General features: G+C 41.8%; 1 protein-coding gene across 4 annotated transcripts in view; it reads left to right on the forward strand.

Moving 5' to 3' along the window:
- Positions 1-25,492, forward strand: part of tcf12 (transcription factor 12) — a 206,672-nt gene that overhangs the window by 136,334 nt on the left and 44,846 nt on the right. For 2 of the 4 annotated variants that reach the window (XM_062027662.1, XM_062027671.1), the window contains exon 1: positions 21,465-21,653. The exons of the other annotated variants lie outside the window; for them this stretch is intronic. In XM_062027662.1, the coding sequence (XP_061883646.1) occupies positions 21,585-21,653 (69 nt within the window). In that variant the 5' untranslated portion in view covers positions 21,465-21,584. Of the gene's footprint in view, positions 1-21,464; positions 21,654-25,492 lie in introns of those variants that run through there. 4 annotated transcript variants of the gene reach the window in all.

Genomic DNA, 25,492 nt, shown 5'->3' on the forward strand with positions numbered 1-25,492 from the left:
AAGCATAAAAAAAGAAAAACATATGTGCTCTTGTCTTACATAGGAATTGTGAATGACATTTAAAATTCCCCAAAAAGTACAGTTCCCCCATAATGTTAGAATTAAGTTTTAAGAAAACATCAGACTGCTTATTTGCACAACATCACCGTCAAGCACTTGGGCAGGTGGCTAAGTCTGCATTCATTTATAACTGAAATGAGGCACCAATACTTTTTTTTCGGCCTGGCTGGACTACCATTTAGGTTGGCACCGGTGCCCTTATGGAAGCAAGTTTCAACAGCCAACCCATCTCTCGTTAGCGGTAGCTTGGACTAAACAAGGCGGGATGGAAAGGAATGGCATGAAAACCGGTTGTTTGTTTGGATGCTCTATTTTCAGTAATATACAGTTGAACCTCAAAACAATTCCTTACAGGATGCTGGTTAACCTCAGAATTGTTGGGATATAAAAAAAAATCCCTATTAGGTAAATAGGAAAGTCAAATCCAATGTCACCATTATAAAAATATTTTATAGACGTTTTATGTAACAAGAAGAAAACATTAACACAAAACCTAAACTTTGACAACAACTAATAATGTAATGCCGAAGTCTCACTACTGATACTTAGAATTACTTCTCATTTTAACAATCATTGGAGAAGCGTGTCCATCTTTTAGTACTAGTGTTGCAAAAATACCAAAAACAATATAGGCAACAAAAAGGGCATTTTGTCATAAAAGTTCATATTCCAAAATGTCTAACCTTACTCTGTGTCATTAGTCAAATGACAACTTGGTGGAATTACCAGCACATTATAATAACATACAAGAATCCACATATTTGCTTGCAATTTAAGTAAACTCAATCAAACTTCATTTATAAAGCACTTTTCATACATAAAAGAAATGCAACACAAAGTGCTTTACTAAGTTAAAAATACAAATAAATAAAACATGTATATTCTTAAGATGATGAAAACCTATTGTTATTGTATTTTTTATATGTGGTATAAAACTAAGGTCAGAGTCAAAACCGACGCCCAGATTCTCCCTTGTAGTGAAGGCGTTAAAGACAATGATTGTAGTTTTGATATGTCTTTCTCTCTCAGGGCCTCAGGGCCAATGACTAAAACTTCAGTCTTGTCCTGGTTAAGCTGTAAAAATGTATCTGCCACCCAGGACTTAATATCAGAACTGCAATTAAAAAGAGTATCAATTGGTCTTGTGTCATCAGGAGGCATGGAAATATACAACTGTTTGACATCAGCATAACTGTGGAAATTATTTCCGTGTCTCCTGATGACACTGCCAAGTGGAATCATATAAATATTAAAAAGAAAATGACCTAAAATTGATCCTTGAGGCACGCCACATGTGATGGGTCTTTGAGGAGCATATATCCATACTTACCAAGAGTTTTCTGTCTGAGAGATGAGAAGTGAACCATTTGTGAACAGTACCAAAGAGGCCCAGCACGTGTTTTATTCTATTTAAAAGAATGATGTGATCTCAATCTGAGATCAATCACGATCTTTAAAAGAGCCGTTTCTGTACTGTGGTTCACCCTAAAACCAGACAGAAACTTCTCTAAAATATTGCATTTATTTAAAATATCAAATAGTTGTTTAAAAACAAGTTTTTCAAAAATGTTACTTAAAAATTGTACGTTTGATACAGGTCTGTAATTATTAAAATAGTCAGCATCCAAATTGCTCTTCTTTAGCAGGGGCCTCACCACCGCTTTTTTAAAAGCAGGAAAGACCCCCTGTTTGAAGCGAGCAATTTAAGATGTTTAAAATCTCCTCTCTCAAAGAACCATAAAATATTCTAAAACATTTGGTTGGAATTTAATCTAAAAGACATGTGGTGGGTTTTATTGTAGAAAAACCCTGTCAAGCATCTCAGCATTAACCAGGACAAAACTGTCTAGCGTTTCCTTAGGTAAAAACAGACACTCAGATGTATTAAAAGCAGTGTGAGAAGATAAAATGTCACATCGCGTGGACATCGGGGGGCGGTGCGTCTGGATTGGCAGACCGGGGTGGTGGTTCCTCTCTTTGAGAAGGGGAACCGGAGGGTGTGTTCCAACTATCGTGGGATCACACTCCTCAGCCTTCCTCGGTAAGGTCTATTCAGGTGTACTGGAGAGGAGGCTACGCCGGATAGTCGAACCTCGGATTCAGGAGGAACAGTGTGGTTTTCGTCCTGGTCGTGGAACTGTGGACCAGCTCTATACTCTCGGCAGGGTCTTTGAGGGTGCATGGGAGTTTGCCAAACCAGTGTACATGTGCTTCGTGGACTTGGATAAGGCATTCGACCATGTCCCTCGGGAAGTCCTGTGGGGAGTGCTCAGAGAGTATGGGGCGGTATGGCGTAGTGGGTAGAGCAACCGTGCCAGAAACCTGAGGGTTGCAGGTTCGCTCCCCGCCTCTTACCATCCAAAATCGCTGCCGTTGTGTCCTTGGGCAGGACACTTCACCCTTGCCCCCGGTGCCGCTCACACCGGAGAATGAATGATGAATGAATGAGTTGTAAATATGAATGATGGGTTCTCACTTCTCTGTGAAGCGCTTTGAGTGTCTAGAAAAGCGCTATATAAATCTAATCCATTATTATTATTATTATTATGCGGTATCGGACTGTCTGATTGTGGCAGTCCGCTTCCTGTATGATCAGTGTCAGAGTTTGGTCCGCACTGCCAGCAGTAAGTCTGACCCGTTTCCACTGAGGGTTGGACTCCGCCAAGGCTGCCCTTTGTCACCGATTCTGTTCATAACTTTTATGGACAGAATTTCTAGGCGCAGTCAAGGCGTTGAGGGGATCCGGTTTGGTGGCTGCAGGATTAGGTCTCTGCTTTTTGCAGATGATGTGGTCCTGATGGCTTCATCTGGCCAGGATCTTCAGCTCTTACTGGATCGGTTTGCAGCTGAGTGTGAGGCGACTGGGATGAGAATCAGCACCTGCAAGTCCGAGTCTATGGTTCTCGTCCGGAAAAGGCTGGAGTGCAATCTCCGGGTTGGGGAGGAGCCCCTGCCCCCTGTGGAGGAGTTCAAGTACCTTGGAGTCTTGTTCACAAGTGACGGAAGAGTGGATCGTGAGATCGACAGGCGGATCGGTGCGGCGTCTTCAGTAATGCGGACGCTCTATCAATCCGTTGTGGTGAAGAAGGAGCTGAGCCGGAAGGCAAAGCTCTCAATTTACCGGTCGATCTACGTTCCCATCCTCACCTATGGTCATGAGCTTTGGGTTATGACCGAAAGGACAAGAGGCGGGGCTCTCCCTTAGAGATAAGTTGAGAAGCTCTGCCATCCGGGGGGAGATCAAAGTAAAGCCGCTGCTCCTCCACATCAAGAGGAGCCAAATGAGGTGGTTCAGGCATCTGGTCAGGATGCCACCCAAACGCCTCCCTAGGCAGGTGTTTAAGGCACGTTCGACCGGTAGGAGGCCACGGGGAAGACCCAGTACACGATGGGAAGACTATGTCTCCCGGCTGGCCTGGGAACGCCTCGGGATCCCCCGGCAAGAGCTATACAAAGTGGCTGGGAGAGGGAAGTCTGGGCTTTTCTGCTTAGGCTGCTGCCCCCGCGACCCGATCTCGGATAAGCAGAAGAAGATGGATGGATCTGATGGTGTTTATTTTTTCTCTGAAGTGGTCTGAAAACTGCTCACAAAGGGAGTCTGTAGGTGTGCGAGATATATTATTAAAATCAGGGTTAAAGAAATGGTTAATTTTTGCAAAAAGGGCTCTGGGGTTATTCTTATTGATTGAAATTACTGTAGAGAAAAAAGTGTTTCTTGCGTTCTTAACCGCCGTGTTGTATATTTTTTGCTGTTCACGTAATATTTGATGGTTAATCATTAGTTTATACTTCTTTCATTTCCTCTCTGCTATCCTGCAATTTATTTTTAGTTCTTTGATATCCTCATTATTTCTCCGTGAAGGTATTGATTTTAAAATGTCTTTTCTTGATTTTAGAGGAGCACCAGCGTCAAGGCTGGATTTGAGGTTTTGATTAAAATTGCCAACAATAAAATCACAGGGTCCAGGTAAAACTATTGGAGGACAGTTATTAAAAACTCTTAATAACATTTGCAGCCACTTCAGAAGTTAGATAGCGCTTCATCACAGTTCGCACTGATGTCTCCCGCTGGATAAAAGCTGTGATATTAAAAAACACACAGTAGTGGTCAAGTCGACAACAGAGGACACATTGGTGGACAGACCATAAGTAATGACCAAATCCAGAGTGTGTCCTCCATATGTTAATAAAATCATAAAACAAATGCCAAAGGTTTCCTCAAATTGTCCACTCGGCTTAGACCTAAAAGCTGTCAGGGTCCACGGGACTTTTCACTCCTCAACGCCTGTCTTTTCTGGGGACCCATTGTTGCTGTGACCTTGCTGATGCTGCTATAACTGAATAACAAATTGGGATAATTTTTTAATTCAGATGAAACTTATCCTTGCGGAACTACTCCCACTCTGTTTAACATTTGAACCCTGTGTTCTTATTTTGCCCTCCTCTGCTTTTTGTAGCTTTTCCGTACTTCCTGTTGTATCTCACCACATTACAAGGGATTAATAGTAGTTGGAGAGTCAAACACAGGCTAAATTGTTTGCTTGAGATCATGGAAGGCCCTCTCTGCCTCCGGAGACCAGTAGAAGCGCACCTGTGGAGAAGTCAGAGCATGGAGAGGGGCAGCTTTTGCGCTAAAGCCTCTGATAAACCGTCTGTAGAAGTTCGCAAAACCGAGGAATTGCTGAACCTTCTTACGACTATCAGGTGTTGGCCATTTGGCAACCGCGCTAACTTTAGCCGGATCCATTTGGACTCTTCCAGGGGCTACAATGGAGCCCAGGAAGGAGATGGTGTCGGCATGGAATTCGCATTTCTCAGCTTTTACATACAAGTGGTTTTCCAGGAGCCGTTGCAAAACCTGGCTGACATGGTGCCTGTGAATATCCAGATTGTCAGAATAAATTAGTATGTCATCAAGATAGATGAAAACAAAATTGTCCAAAAAGTCTCTGAGCACATCAGTAATCATGGCCTGAAATACGGCAGGGGCATTAGTGAGACCAAAAGGCATTACTAAATATTCATAGTGGCCACTAGGGGTGTTAAAACCGGTCTTCCACTCATCACCCTCCCTAATGCGAAAGAGATGGTAAGCATTGCGTAGGTCAAGCTTGGTAAAAACTTTGGCCTGCCGGAGCTGATCGAAGACTGATGACATTAATGGAAGAGGGTACCGATTTTATACTGTTATGGCGTTGAGAGGACTGTAGTCTATACATGGTCGCAGGGTCCCGTCTTTCTTGTCTACAAAGAAGAACCCTGCTCCAGCAGGTCATGATGAAGGGCGGATGAGTCCCGCCTTAAGTGAGGATTCTATGTAATCTTTCATAGCGTGTCTCTCGGGACCTGAGACCGAGTACAGGCGCCCTTTGGGGATGGTAGATCCGGGAATGAGGTCTTTTGCACAATCGTAAGGACGGTGTGGTGGAAGCGATGTAGCTTTAGCCTTATTAAAGGCCTCACTCAGGTGGTGGTAGCATGGAGGTATGGAAGTCAAATTCGGGTTCTGGTGTTCTGTGGTAAAATGAGCAGAAACATAGTTTATATTTAGCTGAAGCACTAACCCTTATACAGTTCCCAACACAGTTCCTTCCCCAGCCCCTGATCTTGCCTGTGGGCCAGTCTATGTGGGGGTTGTGATGAATGAGCCATGGAAGTCCCAGTACCAGGGTGCGTGCAGGTTAGTGGAACAAAAAAAAGTTCAATAGTTCGTGGTGGTTATCTATGTCTATGGCTATAGGTTCTGTGATATGGGTAATTGTGAATAAAGCGCTACCGTTAAGTGCGCTGGCTTTAATGGGTGGTGTGATGACCCTAGTTCTCACTCCCAATCTTTTGGCTAAACCCCAGTCCATCAAGCTCTCATAGGCCGAAGAGTCAATTAAAACATCCCATACCATACTAATAGAGTCATTGGTTACCTTAATGGGTGTCAAGGCACGTGAGGTAGCACTTGAGGCCGGATTCCGATCCCTCACCTGGGTTGACTTGTAAGGGCAGGCGGCCACGAGATGCCCCACCTCCCCGCAATAGAAACATCACCCCTCCTTGAGGCGACGTTGGCACTCTACCAGAGGGAGTCGGGCCCGGCCCAACTGCATGGGCTCCTCTCCGCTCTCAGGCAGGGAATAGGGAAGCCGTACGGTTGTTTGAGGACCTGGAGCATAACTGGCGGTGAGGGAAAACTGCGGCTGGTGATCTGGATCCGTCAGACGACCTCCTTGGAGAAACTTTAACTCCCGTAGTCGTTGGTCTGTCCGGATGGCAAGGGCGATGAGGTCGTCCAGGTTTGCTGGTAGGTCTATGGGTAGAAGTCGCTCCAGAACAGGGCCGGCCAGCCCCTTGAGCAGGGGTCTCAAACACGCGGCCCGCGGGCCAATTGCGGCCCGCGAGACGTTATTTTGCGGCCCCCACCTTAATATGAAAGTTTAATGTTAGTGCAGCCCGCAAGTTTTAATTGAATGGCGCTTGACAGCATTGTGTGCGGAGCTGAAGGATTCTACCAATCACGATGTGGTATAAGGCTCTCGACAATGTCATGGGTGTGCCGTGATGGCACTGCCTTTAGTGTCCTCTAGAAACTGTCACCGCATCATCTTTTTCTCCATACTAACAGCGTGCCGGCCCAGACACATGGATGAGGCTTCTGCAGACACACGTTATTGCAAGTTATTGCAAGACATACTTGAGGAACAGCCATACATGTCACACTGAGGGTGGTGATATTTTATTTTATTTATTTTTTTAACACTGTTACAAATATGCGCCACACTGTGAACCCACACCAAACAAGAATGACAAACACATTTTGGGAGAACATCCGCACCTAAACACAACATAAACACAACCGAACAAATACCCAGAATCCTTTGCAGCCCTAACTCTTCCTGGCTACAAAAACACCCCCGCTACCCCCAACCCCGCCCACCACAACACCCCCACACACACCTCAACCCCCCCTCCATCTCCCGAATTCAGAGGTCTCAAGGTTGGCAAGTATGCATTGACGTCACTTGCGTGATGCAAGCAGAGAAACATTTTGCTGCTTTTCCACGACACCAGCACACGCTCTTCCTCCCTCCCTCCCTGCCTCCCTCGCTCGCCCGCCTGCTCGCTCCCGCCCCCGTTGTAAACAGTCCGGGCGGGGAAGACGAGGTAGCTTCCAAAGCACTCCGCCGAAGGACCTAGCGACAATACAAAAGTGTGGTGCACTGGACCCCAGCGCTGATACTCCGACAGAGAGTCGCTGGGCGAATCAGACGTGTAACACGTTAGTGGTGATGTTAGCCCGTTCGGGGCTAATTGTGCTACCATAACTGTAAACTCCACAGCGAGCCCCGCCTCCCGTTGGCTCCAGACAGAGACGATTTTTGATGCAATATTTCTTTGTTGAGCACAGGGGCACCCCGACTTGTCTTATTTCATTTCATTTCATTTCATTCTTATTTATCTCCTTTATCTCCTTCATTGATGTGCATCTTTGATCGATAGACAATTAAACCTCAGCAACTAAACACACATTTACACACCAATGCCTGAGAAGGAGCAGAATGAAGAAAAATCTTATATTTTTCTGCCCCCTTCAGCATAATACGTAGTCTTACTTAATGATATCATATAAACCAACAATTACATCCAAATATAACGAAAACAAACGAAAAACACACAAAAAAACACAAGAAGTGCAAAACTTCATGAAGTACAAACCGAACAAAAAAACCCCAAAAGAAGTAATATACACCTCACGGGATGATACAGAACAAATACAAAACCAGGCAAAAAATAAGTAAAATAATAAATATATAGCAAAATGTAAACACTTATGGCTATCCATATGATCTTATTGTTCTGTCTTTATATATTTGTACAATCTTTTATCTCATTGTAAAGAGAATTCCATAGTTAAACCCCCACCACTGATATACACATTTGTTTTAAAGTTGTCCTTGAATACTGATGTTGGAAATGACCTTTTCTTCTATGCTCTTCATTCTCAGAAGTGATGACAAATTTTTTTTGTAAATTTGCTGGTAATGTTTTACTTTTAGCCTTAAACATGACACATAATGACTGTAACTTTACTGGCTCCTGTAATTTCAATACCCCGAATTAATAAATAATATGTTAGTGTGTTCTAAGTAATCTACTTTATGAATAATCCTTATAGCTCTTTTCCGTAGTTGATACAGAGAAAGTTGCAGTGCACAACGAATACAATTTGAAACGTCATTATACAACTAGACATGCTGAAGAGTATGCAAAATACCAGGGAGATGAGAGAGTGAACCGGGTTGCAAATTTTAAAACCAGTCTACTGAGGCAACAAGATTTCGTCAAGAAAGCAAGCGAAAAGAGCGATGCAGCAGTCAAAGCTAGCTACATGGTGAGTGAGATGGTTACTAGGGCGGGAAAGCCATTCAAAGAAGGTGAATTCATTAAAAAGTGCGTGTTAGATTTTTTTTAAGAAATCTTTTCTTGCGGCCCAGCCTCACCCAGTTTCTGCATCCAGTGGCCCCCAGGTAAATTGAGTTTGAGACCCCTGCCCTTGAGGAAGACATCATGGAGTGCTGTAGAGTTCCATCCGCTCTCTGCAGCCAGGGTCCGAAAACGAATGGCGTAATCTGAGGCTGATTCTCTCCCCTGACGAATCCCGCTGAGCTCTCTAGCTCTTTCGCGCTTGGAAGAGACAGGATCAAAAGTATTTTGGAGAGTCTCTGTGAAGTCTCTGAGTGAGCTGCATATGTGAGAGCCCCTGGACCACTCGGCCATGGCCCACTTCCTTGCTCTCCCAGCCAGATAGGAGATCATGAACGACACCTTAACACGATCGGTGGGAAATGCGTGGGGCGAGAGCTCAAAGTGCATCTCACAATTTATGATAAATTCCTCGCATTGTCCGGGTTCGCCCGCAAAGCGTTCAGGAGGAGCCAATCGGGCTCCCACTCCACTATGAAGGGTGGGGAGTACCTGAGTCATGGGGGATGGCTGCGGCACAGGGGTTGCGGGACCAGGCCTGGTCATTTGGGTGAGCAGAAGTTGCACCTGTTCCGCAAGTTGGCCCACCTGGGTGGTAACAGCGGTCCTGAAGTCTTCCTGGGTTCGAGCGATCCCCTGGATTCCCTGGCCCAAAACTGCCACCCGCTCCTCATAAGCGGAGAGGCGGGATTCCTGCGCGTGAAGCGCCGCAGCCCACTGCCTCGATCCTGCTGTGTCCACACTGGCCAGAGTGTACTGTCACGACCCGAATAGGACTCTGGACACAGATGCAGGATTTCGGTAACAGATATTTATTTCGACAAGGGAATGGGTCCAAAAGGGGAGAAACAAAACAGGCTATCAAAAACAGAACTAACCTGACCTCTAAACTAAATATCAATAAACTCAAAACGCTCCGGCTGCAGAGGGAAAAAAGGTGCTAAGAATACAATATGCAAAATACAACAAAAAGCGCTCCAACAGAGGCAATGCTAGGAGGCTAATCTTACCTGACAACTTTTGACCTCCCGTGGGTCAAAAGTACAAAAACGTGGCAATGGCTGTAAACAGGACTGTGGCAAAGGAACGCTGAAGGTACGCACAAGATGATACGAAACACTCTGGCACAGGACAAAAGGAGGACGAGACATTTATACACATGAGGGAGTGTGACACAGGTGGGCACAATCAGGCAATCAGGAGAGACATCAGACCAGTGAAACAGGAGGAAGAGCAAGTGATCTGAAACGAGAGGGAGAGTTAACCTTTCAAAATAAAACCGGAAATGACAAGACAACATAAAACCAGACGAAACCCAGACCAGACTTCACCCAGGCGTGACAGTTTTCAGACCACGTACATGTTAGGTGTTTTCATAACAGTACTTGACATATTTTAATGAGTCCAAAAATACCATATTTTCCGGACTATAGAGCGCACCGGCATATAAATCGCAGCCCACTAAATTGTAGAAAACATTTTTTCCCATATATTGCCCGCACCGACTATATGCCGCAGATATATAATGTATGTTGTGAAATGAGTTATTAACACAGAAATATTTTGTAAATGTTTATTTTCATACCTTAATTGTTTCCAAATGGTGTCTGTAGCACGGCAGTAAAACGGCTGATCAAACAAAACAGAAGTCATCGTCATGGACCCACTAGCTGTGGTCGCTAGCTCTCCAATCAGCTAAACCGATGCAATAACTCCACGGTGACTTTTTGGTGAATTTACTGAGGTATTTGTGAAACTGGAACAATACAAACAGAATGCCATTGTACGTTAATAATACTAACACAGACACTCGTAAACTTGTTAGCATATTAGCTAATGCTAACAACGCTAGCTTCATTACATTATGATAGTACGTACAAATATGCATGAAAACACTCCTACAGACATCACACATGAGACGGTTTAGTAAGTAAGAATTGCTTTAGTTATATTGTAAAACAAACAAACATTGCTTGGAGGGATGAATAAAGAATCTATATGAGTAGCAACCCTATGGACGATTAGAAGACCGGACGACACTTGTACTTCCGGCTCAAAGCTTTAAACAGCAGGAAACACTGTAGGTATTCACCCAAAAGCACCTGCAGTGAGCAAAGTCATCCAAAAGATGGCGCCATAGCACAAACAACAACAAATCCTTTCAGCATCTCTGCATGTGTTTAATGAAAACTATTTGCAGTATGGCCGTCAGTGAAGAAAAATCCATAAATTAGCCGCATCGTTAATTTAATTTATAATTTCAAAGCGTAGAAAAAAGTAGTGGCTTATAGTCCGGAATTACCGTAGTATCCTCAATTTTGGACTAATATGACATTTTTTGTCAAGGGGTTAAAAGTTAATGACTGTTATTTATCAACTTCACTTGGTAGCACAACTACAGTGGGGGTCTCCAACCTTTTTTATACTGAATGCTACTTTTCCAAAAATGAAACTGACTGAGAGCTACTCATTTTTGTAACATTTATTTTCACAGCTTGTTTCAGCCCCAAACAACCTGGACAAACTTGTTTTACCAATACATTAACACAGTGTTGATATTCACAACACACCATATGCAGTAAAAACATGCTAAAAAACATTCTGAGACTGTAGACAGTACATCCACATCTTGAACATCAACATGTAACCTCTTTATGGTACTCAATCTATAGTAGTTATTTTGTTTGTAGGAGATGGTCTGCATAGCTTTGCTTGTGGAAGAGGTTCCTTCTTGGTCTAACAACAGCCAATTTGGAACTTGTATATGCACCTTCACACGTTTTTCAGAAATGGAACAACACACCAAACACTTCACACACAAAGAAAGGGTAGAGGATAACTATGAATACTACTATGAAAAAAAGTATTAAAAATGAATAATAATTTGTTGTTGGAATTTGAGGGTCGGGGAGTTGCCACTGGACTACCCAGCATGCGTTGCACTTTGTAAGGAAAGTTATCGTTACATGTTTGTCAGCGTATAGTTATTTATTTTAATACAAAACCCAAAACCAGTGAAGTTGGCACATTGTGTAAATCGTGAATAAAAACAGAATACAATGATTAGCAAATCCTTTTTTAACATACAGTGTATATTCAATTGAATACACTGCAAATATAAGATATGTAATTTTCGAGCTGACACAAGTGGCAAAAAAGTTTGAGAAAGTTTAGGAAAGGTGAACAGGCTAATTGGAAACCGGTGGGTGCCACGATTGGGTATAAAAGCAGCTTCCATGAAATGCTCAGTCATTCACAAACAAGGATGGGGTGAGGGTCACCACTTTGTGAACAAATGCTTGAGCAAATTGTCGAACAGTTTAAGAACAACATTTCTCAACGAGCTATTGCAAAGAGTGTAGGGATTTCACCAACTACGGTCCGTAATCTCATCAAAGGGTTCAGAGAATCTGGAGAAATCACAGTACGTAAGCGGCAAAGCCGAAACCAACATTGAATGCGCGTGACCTTCGATTCCTCAGTCGGTACTGCCAACATCAGTGTGTAAAGGATATCACCACATGGGCTCAGGAACACTTCAGAAAACCACTGTCAGTAACTACAGTTTGTCTCTACATCTGTAAGTGCAAGTTAAAACTCTACTATGCAAAGCGAAAGCCATTTATCAACAACACCCATAAATGCTTCACTGGGCCCGAGCTCATCTAAGATGGACTGATGCAAAGTGGAAAAGTGTTCTGTGATCTGACGAGTCCACATTTCAAATTGTTTTTGGAAACTGTGGACGTCGTGTCCTCCAGACCATAGAGGAAAAGAACCACCCGGACTGTTTAATGCTCAGTCATTCACAAACAAGGATGAGGGGAGGGTCACCACTTTGTGAACAAATGCGTGAGCAAATTGTCGAACAGTTTAAGAACAACATTTCTCAACGAGCTGTTGCAAGGAATTTAGGGATTTCACCATCTACGGTCCGTAATATCATCAAAAGGTTCAGAGAATCTGGAGAAATCACTGCACGTAAGCGGCAAGGCCGAAAACCAACATTGAATACCTGTGACCTTCGTTCCCTGCATCAAAAACCGACATCACCACATGGGCTCACCATCCGGACTGTTATAGGCGCAAAGTTTAAAAGCCAGCATCTGTGATGGTATGGGGGTGTATTAGTGCCCAAGACATGGCTAACTTACACACCTGTAAAGGCACCATTAATGCTGAAAGGTACATACAGGTTTTGGAGCAACATATGTTGCCATCCAAGCAATGTCTTTTTCATGGACGCCCCTGCTTATTTCAGCAAGACAATGCCAAGCCACATTCTGCACGTGTTACAACAATGTGGCTTTGTAGTAAAAGAGTGCGGGTACTAGACTGGCCTGCCTGTAGTCCAGACCTGTCTCCCATTGAAAATGTGTGGCGCATTATGAAGCGTAAAATACCACAATGGAGACCCCCGGACTGTTGAACAACTTAAGCTGTACATCAAGCAACAATGGGAAAGAATTCCACCTGAAAAGCTTCAAAAATTGGTCTCAGTTCCCAAACGTTTACTGAGTGTCGTTTAAAGGAAAGGCCATGTAACACAGTGGTAAAAATGCCCCTGTGCCAACTTTTTTGCAATGTGTTGCTGCCATTAAATTCTAAGTTAATGATTATTTGCAAAAAAAAAGAAGTTTCTCAGTTCGAACATTAAATATCTTGTCTTTGCAGTCTATTCAATTAAATATAAGTTGAAAATAATTGTCAAATCATTGTATTCTGTTTTTATTTACGATTTACACAATGTGCCAACTTCACTGGTTTTGGGTTTTGTACATAGAGTACACGTGTTAACTTACTATTTACATCTTTGTGATTAATGTTATTGCATCGTTAGTAAGGTAGATGTCCCTTTAAAATGAGTTATACCAGGGTTAAGATCTTGGTTGTGGAACCAATTGAGTTTGTAAGTTGAGGTACTGCTCTAATTGTACTGTAAGTCCACTTGCAAACGTGATAAGTTAGAGGACCCCTGAGGTACATTCAGATGGAATGCATCCATAGGATGTCATGTGGAATACATGTGGGTTTGTTATTAGTCATAGTTTCATAGTTTGCGCATATTAATGGTTATTTGGTGTTGAATTATTTATTTTTATCCATCGGCGCTTTCAAATACTTTAAGCACTGCTCGGTTACCTTTACATATTTGTAACGGATTAGGTCCAGTCAATAACTTTACATTTTATAGTGCTGAACAGTAATTTATAGGACTATGTTCATTATAATGTAAGGCAGCTGTATTACATTGCATTTCTTACTAAAAAATAATATATATATTGAAATATTGAAGTTGTCACTGAGGATGATTGTCCTCGAGGCTTGAAAATGCAGTCATACAGGAAACCTGGCAGACACAACACAATCACAAGAGGAATTCTAAGAGTCTTGACCGGGAATCTGCAACTTAATAACGTCCAAGTGAGCAACTGTTTTTGACTTGAAGAAGTTAAAAAACTTTACTTGTGCCTTTTCAAACACCATGTTCTCATTACAACACCCTTCCACCACAGTCCAGGTAAAGGCGCAACGCTGCATACTTTTCCACTGCTAGTTTGTTAATAGAGTTACAAGCAAGTTATTTTCACTGTTGAATTTACACAACCTTTGGATACCACAATATAACGAGCTGTTTCAGTAGGTGTTTTACAAGGTAATACAAAGTAGTAAACGAAGTTGCAAAAATGACAGCCATTAAAATATATCGAAAGGTGTTTTCTATTTGTGTTTAAAAAAAAAAAAAAAAAAGTCGGTTTATTTGAAAATCTCATTCAGGATTTATTGCATAACTTTGTGATTGATGCTGACATATTCTGTGGTCATTAATATTTCAATTTGTTTGTCTGGCCAATAGTATGTGGTTTTAGTATTAAGGGGGTCCTATGATGCAAAACCATTTTTTCTTACTTGTTGGTACATGTTTTTGTGTGTTTGGGATCCCCGTAGGTCCCAGAAAATTGAAATAAAACAATGGAGACATGGGAGGGATATTTATAAAATGATCTTGCCTTTTTCCAAACTTTGAGACTTTCGTGACATATTTTTCTTAGTTACTATACGTCAGCGGATATCTTTATATATGGTAGAGCAGTGTTTTTCAACCTTTTTTGAGCCAAGGCACATTTTTTTCATTAAAAAAGTCCAGAGGCACACAACCAGCAGAAAACATAAAAACATTTAACTCAGCAGCCGATATTGAGAGTGAAAAGTCGTTCTCGCAGTTGTTGGATATGAATTCAAACCACAACCAACCATGCATCACTATAGGTCTTGTCTCAAAATAGGTGTACTGTCACGACCTGTCACATCATGCCGTGACTTATTTTGAGTTTTTTGGTGTTTTCCTGTGTGTGTAGTGTTTTAGTTCTTGTCTTGCGCTCCTATTTTGGTGGCTTTTCCTGTTTTGTTGGTGTTTTCCTGTAGCAGTTTCATGTCTTCCTTGAACGCTATTCCTCCCCCCCCCCCCCCCCCCCCGCACCCGCTTTGTTTTAGCAATCAAGACTATTTAAGTTGTGCGGATGCTATCCTTTTTGGTGTGGACATTGTTTATTGTCATGTCATGTACGGATGTGGACGGCGTCTCTGCTTCACACGCTGTAAGTCTTTGCTGTCGTCCAGCATTCTGTCTTTGTTTACCTTGTAGCCAGTTCAGTTTTAGTTTCATTCTGCATAGCCATCCCTAAGCTTCAATGCCTTTTCTTAGGGGCACTCACCTTTTGGTTTTTTTTGGTTTAAAAATTAGATAGCTTTTTACATGCACGCTGCCTCCCGCTGTCGGTTGCATATCGTGATCACAACAAACCATACTTGCCAACCCTCCCGTTTTTAGCGGGAGAATCCCGATATTCAGCGGCTCTCCCGACAACCTCCCGACAGAGATTTTCTCCCGACAAACTCTCGGTATTCAGCCGGAGCTGGAGGCCACGCCCCCCAAAAAAAAAGTCTGCCGCAGCTGCGATTGGACCTGACCAGCCTCCGGGTACAAGTACTGGAGTACCAATTGCTTGCCAGGGAAGATCTTCCCCAGGAAGCAAGGATTGACCGGTTTTGGGCCATGCTAGGGAGAGATGGAAGATTCCACACTCTCGTGCATTTGATGAAAGCACTTTTGTGCGTGCCACACAGCAATGCATCATCAGAGAGGGTGTTCAGCATGGTTAGAAAAATAGTGACAGAGAATAGAAAGAGGATGGACAATTCAACCCTTAACAAAGCATTGTACTTTCAAGTACAACAATGAGTAGATGAGTGTTGTGTATGTGTGTGTATATGTGTAAATAAATGAACACTAAAATTCAAGTATTTCTTTTATTTATATATATAATAAAATAAATAAATATATATATATATACATATAAATAGCTAGAATTCACTGAAAGTCAAGTATTTATATATATATATATATATATATATATATATATATATATATATATATATATATATATATATATATATATATATATATATATATATATATATATATATATATATGAAATACTTGAGTTGGTGAATTCTAGCTGTAAATATACTCTCCTCTTAACCACGCCCCTAACCACGCCCCCCCCCCCCCACCTCCCGATATTGGCGGTCTCAAGGGTGGCAAGTATGCAACAAACCATGTTCCCGACATCTACAGAGCAATTAGCTACCTGCTGCCATCTACTGATATGGAAGAGTATAACATGGTTAGTCTGCTAAGCTCTAGACCATGGGTGTCAAACTCTGGCCCGCGGGCCAAATTTGGCCCGCCGTGTAATTTCATTTGGCCCTTGAGGCAATATCAAATTAACACTAGAGCTGGCCCGCAGATTATATACAGCGGCGCTGCGATAACACCGCATTCACCGCTAATTATTATACTTGCCAACCCTCCCAGGAGACTGCCAAATTTCAGTGCCCCTTCCGAAAATCGTCACGTCCGCTTTTCATCCAGTCCAACGAGTGTTGTCCCAGTCACATAATACATGTGGCTTCTGCACGCACACAGAGGTGAATGCAACGCATACTTGATCAACAGCAATACAGGTTACACTGTGGGTGTCCGTATAAACAACTTTAACACTGTTAGAAATATACGCCACACTGTGAACCCACACCAAACAAGAATTACAAACACATTTCTGGAGAACATCAACACCGTAACACATCATAAACACAACAGAACAAATACCCAGAACACTTTGCAGCACTAACTCTTCCGAGACGCTACAAGGTGTGTGTGTGTTTGGGGGCGAGGGTTTGGTGGTAGCGGGGTGGTGTATTTTGTAGCGTCCCGGAAGAGTTAGTGCAGCAAAGGGTTCTGGGTATTTGTTCTGTTGTGTTTATGTTGTGTTACGGTGCAGCTGTTCTCCCGAAATGTGTTTGTCATTCTTGTTTGGTGTGAATTTACAGTGTGGCGTATATTTCTAACAGTGTTAAAGTTGTTTATACGACTACCCTCAGTGTAACCTGTATCGCTGTTGATCAAGTATGCGTTGCATTCACGTGTGTGTGCGTACAGAAGCCGCACATATCTTGTGACTGGGCCGGCACGTTGTTAGAATGGATGAAAAGCGGACGTGACGACAGCTCGTAGAGGATGTTAAAGGCAGTGCCTTTAAGGCACGCCCCCAAGACTGTGGTCCGGGTGGACTACGAGATATAATGACTGATGAACACCTTCGTTCGATAATAAAGGTTGCCTCAGCTCAAAGCCTGAGCCCTGAAATTAATGAACTAGCATCCAAGAAAAGATGCAGATATCTGGCTTGGGCACATCAGATTAGATCAGTGTGTTGCAAACTGAGCAGTTTAAAGTCCTGAATGGTTGGTTTATTCATTGTTATTTTATTTTCAAATTTATTAGCCTGTGGAAAAAGTTAATATTGATATTTACCTCAGAAGGCTGCAAATAGAAAAGAGGCATTCAATTTTTATTTAAATTGTATTTGATATGCCATTGATATTTTATTATTATTATTATTATTATTTGAAACTCGATTTTGCATGTCACTATAAAGTTATATAAGCCTTGCTTGTTCAATATTTAATGCAAAACTTGTTTGGGTCCCTATTAAAATGTTAATTTGTTGAACCTTGGCCCACGGCTTTGTTCAGTTTTAAATTTTGGTTAGTCGTCAGTCTAACCCAGGGCAGCTGTGGCTATGAAAGTAGCTTACCACCACCAGGTGTGAATGAATGATGTGTTCTACATGTAAAGCGACTTTGGGTACTTAGAAAAGCGCTATATAAATCCCAGGTATTATTATTATTATTATTATAATTACTGGTTAGCAAAAAAGATTTTTGGATTTAGACTTACACAAACTTTAGTGATTCACAAGGGAACATTTTCCACACAGAAGCTCAGTTACAAAGGATAAGGATGGAAAGGATCGTGTACACAAGGGCACAAAAAGAGGGCGAAAACAAAAAGTATAAAGTCGACTTAAAATGTACCAAGTTTTAACCCAATTAGGTGAAATTACGTAATCTCCCACGGCACACCAGACTGTATCTCACGGAACACTAGTGTGCCACGGCACAGTGGTTGAAAAACACTGTGGTAGCGGATTACCTGAAGAGCTTTGCACAAGTCTGCCGCTGTATCCAGTTGTAGTCCAAAGTTGTAGTCAATAAGTCCCTCTTTTTTTCTATCCTCTTGTTGTGGGGTAGACTGGCTTGTACATGCACATGCGTGCTAAAATCCTCCGCTGTTTCCATTTCTAATGAAAAGTAGCATGTAGTTCTAACTTAAATCTGTCAGTAGATTCAGTATGGAAGTGCCTAAAACTACAACATGGCTGACGGGGGGGAGACGCTGTCCAAAAGGGCGTGGCCCACAACACGGTGCATTCTAAAAAGATAGTCAGAAAGTGGCTTGCAGATGGTCTGTAAAACATTATATATGCACAATTTTGACCAAAGCCCCACCATTACATGTTATGTAGACCAGTGTTTCTTGTTGGGCCACAAACGCCCCTGAGAGGGCAGCCAAAACATATCTGTTTCTCATATGTTGTCCATAGGGGCCACAGCGATACTCATTTGTACTACACTTTCCCCCCACTTGTGGCAGTAATGGCAATTTCAAACAAACAGAAAAAATTTGGAGCTAAAGTCTTAGAGAAGTTTCTTAAGTGCTAAAATTATGAAGCTGTATTTTTATTTGCACTTAAATTTTATTAACAGTTTAGCGAAGAAACATATACATTTACTATTATTTATTATTAATTTAGTCAGAATGTATTTATTTTAAAGCTGCGTAATTGTACTTAATTTTTTTTTTCATCATTTTTTATGAGTCCCTTCTTGTGCAGTATTTGATTGGTATTTTTGTAATTACCCTGACCTAAACCTTGATAACAATCTTTGTGATTAACACATGGTTTCATATTATTTGACTAGGTTTATCCTGTTAAACTGTAAGTAGGTTAAATATAATTATTGCATATGATTAATGTAAAGAGTTGGATTAATAATTAAGTGTTAATATTTGTTTAAATAATGAATAAACTGAGCCCCGAAGTCAAAAATGTTAAGAACCGTTAATGTAGACCATAAGGAAGAGTTTTATATGTAGACAAAAAAATCACAGTATGACCCCATTAAACGTCATAACACTGAACAGTAAATTATAGGACTATGTCCATTACAATGTAAAGTAAATGTAGTACATTGCATGGTCGTTGTTTAAAAAAACAAAAATGTAGACTTATTTACTATTTCTTACAAAAAAAAATCATGTCTGTGTAAATATTGAAGTTATCAGTGAGGACGACTGTCCTCCAGTCTTCAAAATGCAGCCTGACAGGAAATCTGGCAGACACAACACAATCACAAGAGGAATTCTGTGAGTCTTGACCGGGAAACTGCGTCTGCAACTTAATGGTGTCCAAGTGAGCAACTGTTGGTGATTTTAAAGAATAATAGAAGTTAGTCAGTAAAGATACACTCTCTCACAACCAAGGCCAAGGCACGATGCTGTGTATAGTATCACTTTTCCACTGTGAGCGTGTTATTACAGTGACAAGTTCTTTTAACAGTTGAATTTACACAACTGTTGGATACCACAATATAACACGCTATATAATTTGCTTTTACAAAGTTGCACAGATGACAGCCCAAAAAGTTATTGAGATGTATTATCAGTTTACCATCTATTTCCATAAAAAATTATAAAAAGTTTGCTTATTCGCAAAGCTCATACAGGATTTGGTGCAGTAACTTTGTGGTATTCTGCGGTTTGATTTTTTGCTTGTTTGACCATGAGTACGTGGTTTCGATGTAAATACAAGTATAGATAATATATAATTATAAAAGGTAAGGCATTCAGCTTGTGTTTTAGAAAATAACTACTGTACTTTATTGTTGCTATGATTGGTAGGATTTTTGTTGGGAACTTGGGGGAGGGGGTCAGTATCCCCAAGTGCGCCAACCAATCCCCCGTGTGAGCCCTCCCTAATTAGAACCAGAGCTTCTTACAGGAAACAATCTTCCTGTCTGGTGACATCATTGCTAAATCCATGGCTGAGATGGAGATGACCTCAGCCTGTGGATTTGCTCATTGTTTTTGCAACAGCTAAACAAATTCCAAGAAAAGCACAGCGCAATGACTGATGTGCCTTTAGAGCAGGTGATGAAGCATGCATGCCCTTCATCTTCTTCAGGGATTTGGACAGTTGTCACAATGTCACGGCTGTTACCTTTCTGCCATGACTCACAAAGGTGTCGCAAAACTTTTCCCTTACATTGAGAGGCATGCTTAGTTTCTCAGCTGGCGTAGCAGTGCTGTGAGTGAGTGAGCACGCACTCCTCAAATTAATGCCCGTTTTCTTTGTCCTTTTATGTTGCCTTCCCTCACTTGACAGAGCCGGGTCTGGACTTGTTTTTAGCCCCCCTTCAAACACTTCTGTCACAGCCATTTTCCTTAAAGCATCAACTTGAATCAGATCCAGATATAAAGCGGTCACAGAATGTCGAGCCAGTGTTTTGGAAGAGTTTAAAAGAAGTCGGTAGACGGAAGGGAAGGGGGATAAACAATAAGACTACCAAAGGCAAAACATAATAAAGGCTGAGTTTTCTAGAGACGTAGAGGCTTAATCTTTCTAAAACAATAGTGTCGAAAATGAGTTTGCAGGCCTGTGTTTAGTCCAGGAAGCTTTGAGTGGTCGTCATGAAAGACTGCAGCATGCTGGGCTTTCAATGGAATATCGTATCAATCCTCTCCTTTGCCCTCCCCGCCGTCCTCTTTCCACAGGATGAAGGTGGATAAATTGGAAGCGGTGTGGCTTTGCAGTGGCAGTACACCGTAATAAAATGGCTGTTGATGTTGTGCTTTCCCGCTCTGGTGCTCCCCCCTGCCTTAGGCCCGCGGGGGGGGGTTTGGGAAATGGAAGCATTATTTTCCTGTTGCAACGTCACTAGGCCAGCCTCTTTGCAGCTGTTGCATGCTTCACAGTGTTTACACACACTTCTCCAGAGAATCTCTGGTTCGGCCAACACTCCCATATTTTACATCCCTCGTGATTGTCTTCCGTCCGTGTTCACACTCTTGTCTGGGATGCCAAATGAGTGGGTCCTTAGGAACTCTTAGGATTCAAATGTGTGAAAAGAATTTGGCTCACATTTCCAGCCAAGAATTTAAGTGTTTTAGTTCCAGTTTGTTAAGGGTTCCACGGCAACATTTTTTTTTACATTTTTTATGCTCGGAATTAAATATTTTTTTCTCTCTCACTATAAATAGGCTCACACATTTTGTTTTCTGTCCCACTCACTTCCCTTTATCTTTTTTATACCCACCTGGTTGTTGCTGCCCTTCCCCCTCGTCCCTTTCCTCTTCGCCTTAGCACTCAGCAGCTTAAGAGGGGCGTACCAAAGCAGCCACTCCCTCCTGACAGCCTCCCCTTCCCTCCCTGCTGAGTGGTACCGTCCTGCTTTGCATAAGTTTCCTCTGAGTGGAGGCCAGCACTGAGAGAGTTATTAGTCCCTTTTGAATGGTTTGGATATATGTCCAGTGAGAAATTGCATACTCTTCTAATATACCTTCATCCGGTCATTTGTTCAAAATGTATTGTGCCTATCCTGTCCCTGGAATGGGCAGTAATTCTTTAATGTACTACTACAACGGGAAATCGGTGAGTTTTCTTTTTTGGCAATATGTTGAGAGTGGTGGTGAAAGAAGTGTGTTTCTCCACTGGAGTCAAAAAGTCTGTGTTTTGTGTGTGTTTGTGCCGTTTTGTGTTCAATAGAAGAACATGAATCTTGTGTGTGTGGGGTGCGTGTGAGTTTGCGCATGACTGCATGTGGAAAGATGCATATTCAATTTCAGCTCTGACTGGAAATGAATAATGCATTTCAAGTTGTGGAAATAAAAGCCATTCCTGCTATGATAATAGATTGTATCCTATGCAGGTCCTAAGCTGATTCAAGGCTATAAGTAAAAAACAAAGTTGCACTATGGTCAAAACTTTTCTTCCCTCATAGAATGAAACACTGTGGTTATTTTGGATGAATGTATTTTATGGGCTGGTTGTTGGACCTCAGAGACGGAGTTGAAATAATAACAAGCGGGAGACTGGGAATGATTAGTGGAAAGAGTCTGCCTGTTGAGGTTAGACTTTCCTGTTTGCAGATTGAGCTCCAAGCACCAGTGTTTGCTGTTATTCCATCTGTTTGTAATCACATAGGCATTCTTGACACCACAGAAAGCTTAATGGGATTTATTCTTCTATTTAATGACCTCTTTGATATTTGTTTGTGTTAAAAAAGTGTGAGAGTGCTTTTTCGTAAATGGCTTGGCTTGGTTTTGCGTGTCCTTGATTTAGTTACTTTTCTAGGAATGTTGAAGTTGTTTGTTTTTCTGTTGTAGAGTATTCCAAGATAATCTTGTGTAAACACATAACTCAGGAACCTGAATAAGATGTCAATGTGCCTTGGGGTAATCCTGCCATTATTATCCTGTCATAAGCATATCAGACCTGCAGATTTGCACCGGTCATTGGTTGTATTATTTGTATATGTGTGTGTTGCACTTTTTTGATGTTTCTGCATTTAATGTCATCTTAATTTTTTAATGACCCTATGACAGAATTTCCTGTGTCCCCAACACACGCACATGACTTTGATTTTGTTTGATATTAACTATTAACAGGCCTGTGTTACAGTTAGTGAGGGAGAAGAAATTGATAGCATGTGGACAAAAAAAATGTTCTGATCAAAAGCGCTTGTTAAATAACTTTTCTTCTTCCCCTCTGGATTCCTTTGAACGGAAATAAAAAATGTGGTGCTCATTTTGTGAATCAAACTTGATTCAAAATTAATTTGTTGTTAAGCAGAGTTGCGTAGCATGCTTGCCATCTGGAGCACTGAGCAAATTCACAGTGGCCCATTGACTTAAGAACCGGTGGTACTGACCCAATACAGATGAAGAAGCTCACCGATCTTTTTTCCTTGCCTATTTGTGGCAAGTAAAAGATTAGAAATAACTGTGGCCCCTGTAGTAATCATTCAATTGTATGTGTTGTTTCATCCATTTTAAAAGGGAGGGCATAAAGTACATATGTCAACAAATTTAAAGGAGGGGACTTGTTTCCTGCATAGAGGGAAGTACTAGTTGTTGTTTTACAGTCTGTTTCGAAAGGTTAAGCAACCCCCTAGTGTTGCACATGTAGTGAAACATGCTACCTATATTTAATGTGAAACCCATGCATGAGAGGCTGGGTGGGGTGCTACAGATGGGCATGATAATTGGTTTGTTGATTGAATTGAAGATTGATGGATGGATTATTGAATAGTCACATACTACTAATGGATACAACCAACAGAGGCGCTTTTGAATGTCTACTAGTTTAGGGTCTGAAGAAGAAGAACATGACATCAGCTCTCTGTGTCAATCAAGGACATTTCGTCAAATGACAATCACCAATTTACCATATGATATTAGTTTATCCAAACATCCATCCATTTTCTACCGCTTGTCCCTCTATGAGTCACGCCTATCCCAGCTGCACTTGGGCGGAAGGCAGTGTACACCCTGGACAAGTCGCCACCTCATTGCAGGGCCAACACAGATAGACAGACAACATTCACACACTAGGGCCAATTTAGTGTTGCCAATCAACCTATCCCCAGGTGCATGTCTTTGGAGGTGAGAGGAAGCCAGAGAACCCGAAGAGAACCCACGCAGTCACAGGGAGAACATGACTGAAGCCAAATGTTTACGTTTGCTGCGTCCTACTTCACTGATCTGCCCTCACTATACTGTATGTAAGCTCCAATAAAAATATTGTAGATAAATAAACGTGCAGCTATTCATTCAAATGCATGCTTGAATTTTGGCTGATTAATGACACGTTTGAATTACAGTAGTACCTCAACTTGCATGCTTAATTGCTTGGATTCACATGGCGTCACGTCCGGCTAACGTCTGGCTCATTGGTAGTGTTGGCTGTTGGAACTGCTCAAATCGCAAAATGGATAAACGACCCTCGAGATACTCAAAAAGAGTAGAAGAGCGCACATTTTTACGAAACGACGGATGAGAAAATTAGTATGCACTTCAGACGAAGAGAGCCGAGTCTAAAAAGCATGAGTTCACAGTGATCACTAAAAGTTTGTTTGAAGTACTTTTAACGTTTAGTGTTTCCCATTTAGGTGTTATCTTGACATTATTTGTATTTTCTAAATGCATTGTTGCTTAGAGTGTTTCGTAAAGCACCAACAGGGCGAGTCTAAATATAAGAAAGGAAATGTGAGCAAAACAGAAGAGTTAAGCTTTTACCAAAGGCAACAATCATCAATGAAGCTTTCAGCACATAAGCAATGTTGACATTTATAGTTATATTTTGATAAAGACGGGAAAACATGTGTACTCGTAAACGGCGCGTGCAACAAACATGGCAGTAGACGTGAAGTTAAATCATGAAATGCACTCTTAATCCAGCAAAAACGATGCATGATTTATCCGAGAGATTCTTGATACCAATTTCTTTGACCCAGCCACACACACAGAAGTTGTATACCTCCATGCTTTTCCAGGTCAGAATGGCGTCTGGAGCACAATAGTTTGTTATGTCTGGGAACGCGACCGACATACAATCCTTGATATCACTCGACAGTTTCTTTTTTGATAAAGTATAGGGATATATTCCATTGCATAGTTAAATTTTTTGCTGGTATCTGCTTTTTGCAGAAACATCTAGGCCCCTTGTGTACTCAGATAGTTTGCGCGCTGCTTGCTGCATAACAGCCATCATTGCTTGGTTGTCCACCACTGGTTTTCTCTTCGGAGGAGAAGTCACCAATAGGTTCTGTGATGAAGCTCTTAACTCAAAACACTTCTGAAATCAATTTAGTTGGTGCTGACCCCGGTGAAACAGTGGTTAGTTCACGTGCCTCACAATAAGAAGGTCCTGAGTTTGATTCCCGGGCTCGGGGTCTCTCTGTGTGGAGTTTGCATGTCCTCCCTGTGACTGCATGGGTTTCCTCTTGGTGCGCAGGCTTCCTCCCACCTCCAAAAACATGCACCTGTGGATAGGTTGATTGGCAACACTAAATTGATCCTAGTGTGTGAATGTTGTCGGTCTATTTGTGTTGGCCCTGTGATGAGGTGGCGACTTGTCCAGGGTGTACCCCGCCTTCCAGCTGGGATAGGCCCCAGCCCCCCGCAACCCCGAAAGGGACAAGCGTTAGAAAATTGATGGATGGATAGATGGTGCTTACCCTGACCTCCCTAAAAAAATAGCACCCATTTAACATGTAACATGCCTTTTTATAAGAAAAACAAAGTTTTAGGTAAGAAATAATGTAGAAAAACAATACAATATATTTTACTACAATTAACTAAAGTAGTTGTATAAAGTAATGTAATAATAATGTATAGCATTTCCTCTGGAGGGTGGACTTTTACGGTATCTCCTTTCAGTTGCTTCTTTGTCAAAAACACCATAACACCATCCGCAGCTTTTCCATATTT

This window comes from Entelurus aequoreus, linkage group LG02, assembly GCF_033978785.1.
Source record: "Entelurus aequoreus isolate RoL-2023_Sb linkage group LG02, RoL_Eaeq_v1.1, whole genome shotgun sequence".
NCBI classification, from domain to species: Eukaryota; Metazoa; Chordata; class Actinopteri; order Syngnathiformes; family Syngnathidae; genus Entelurus; species Entelurus aequoreus.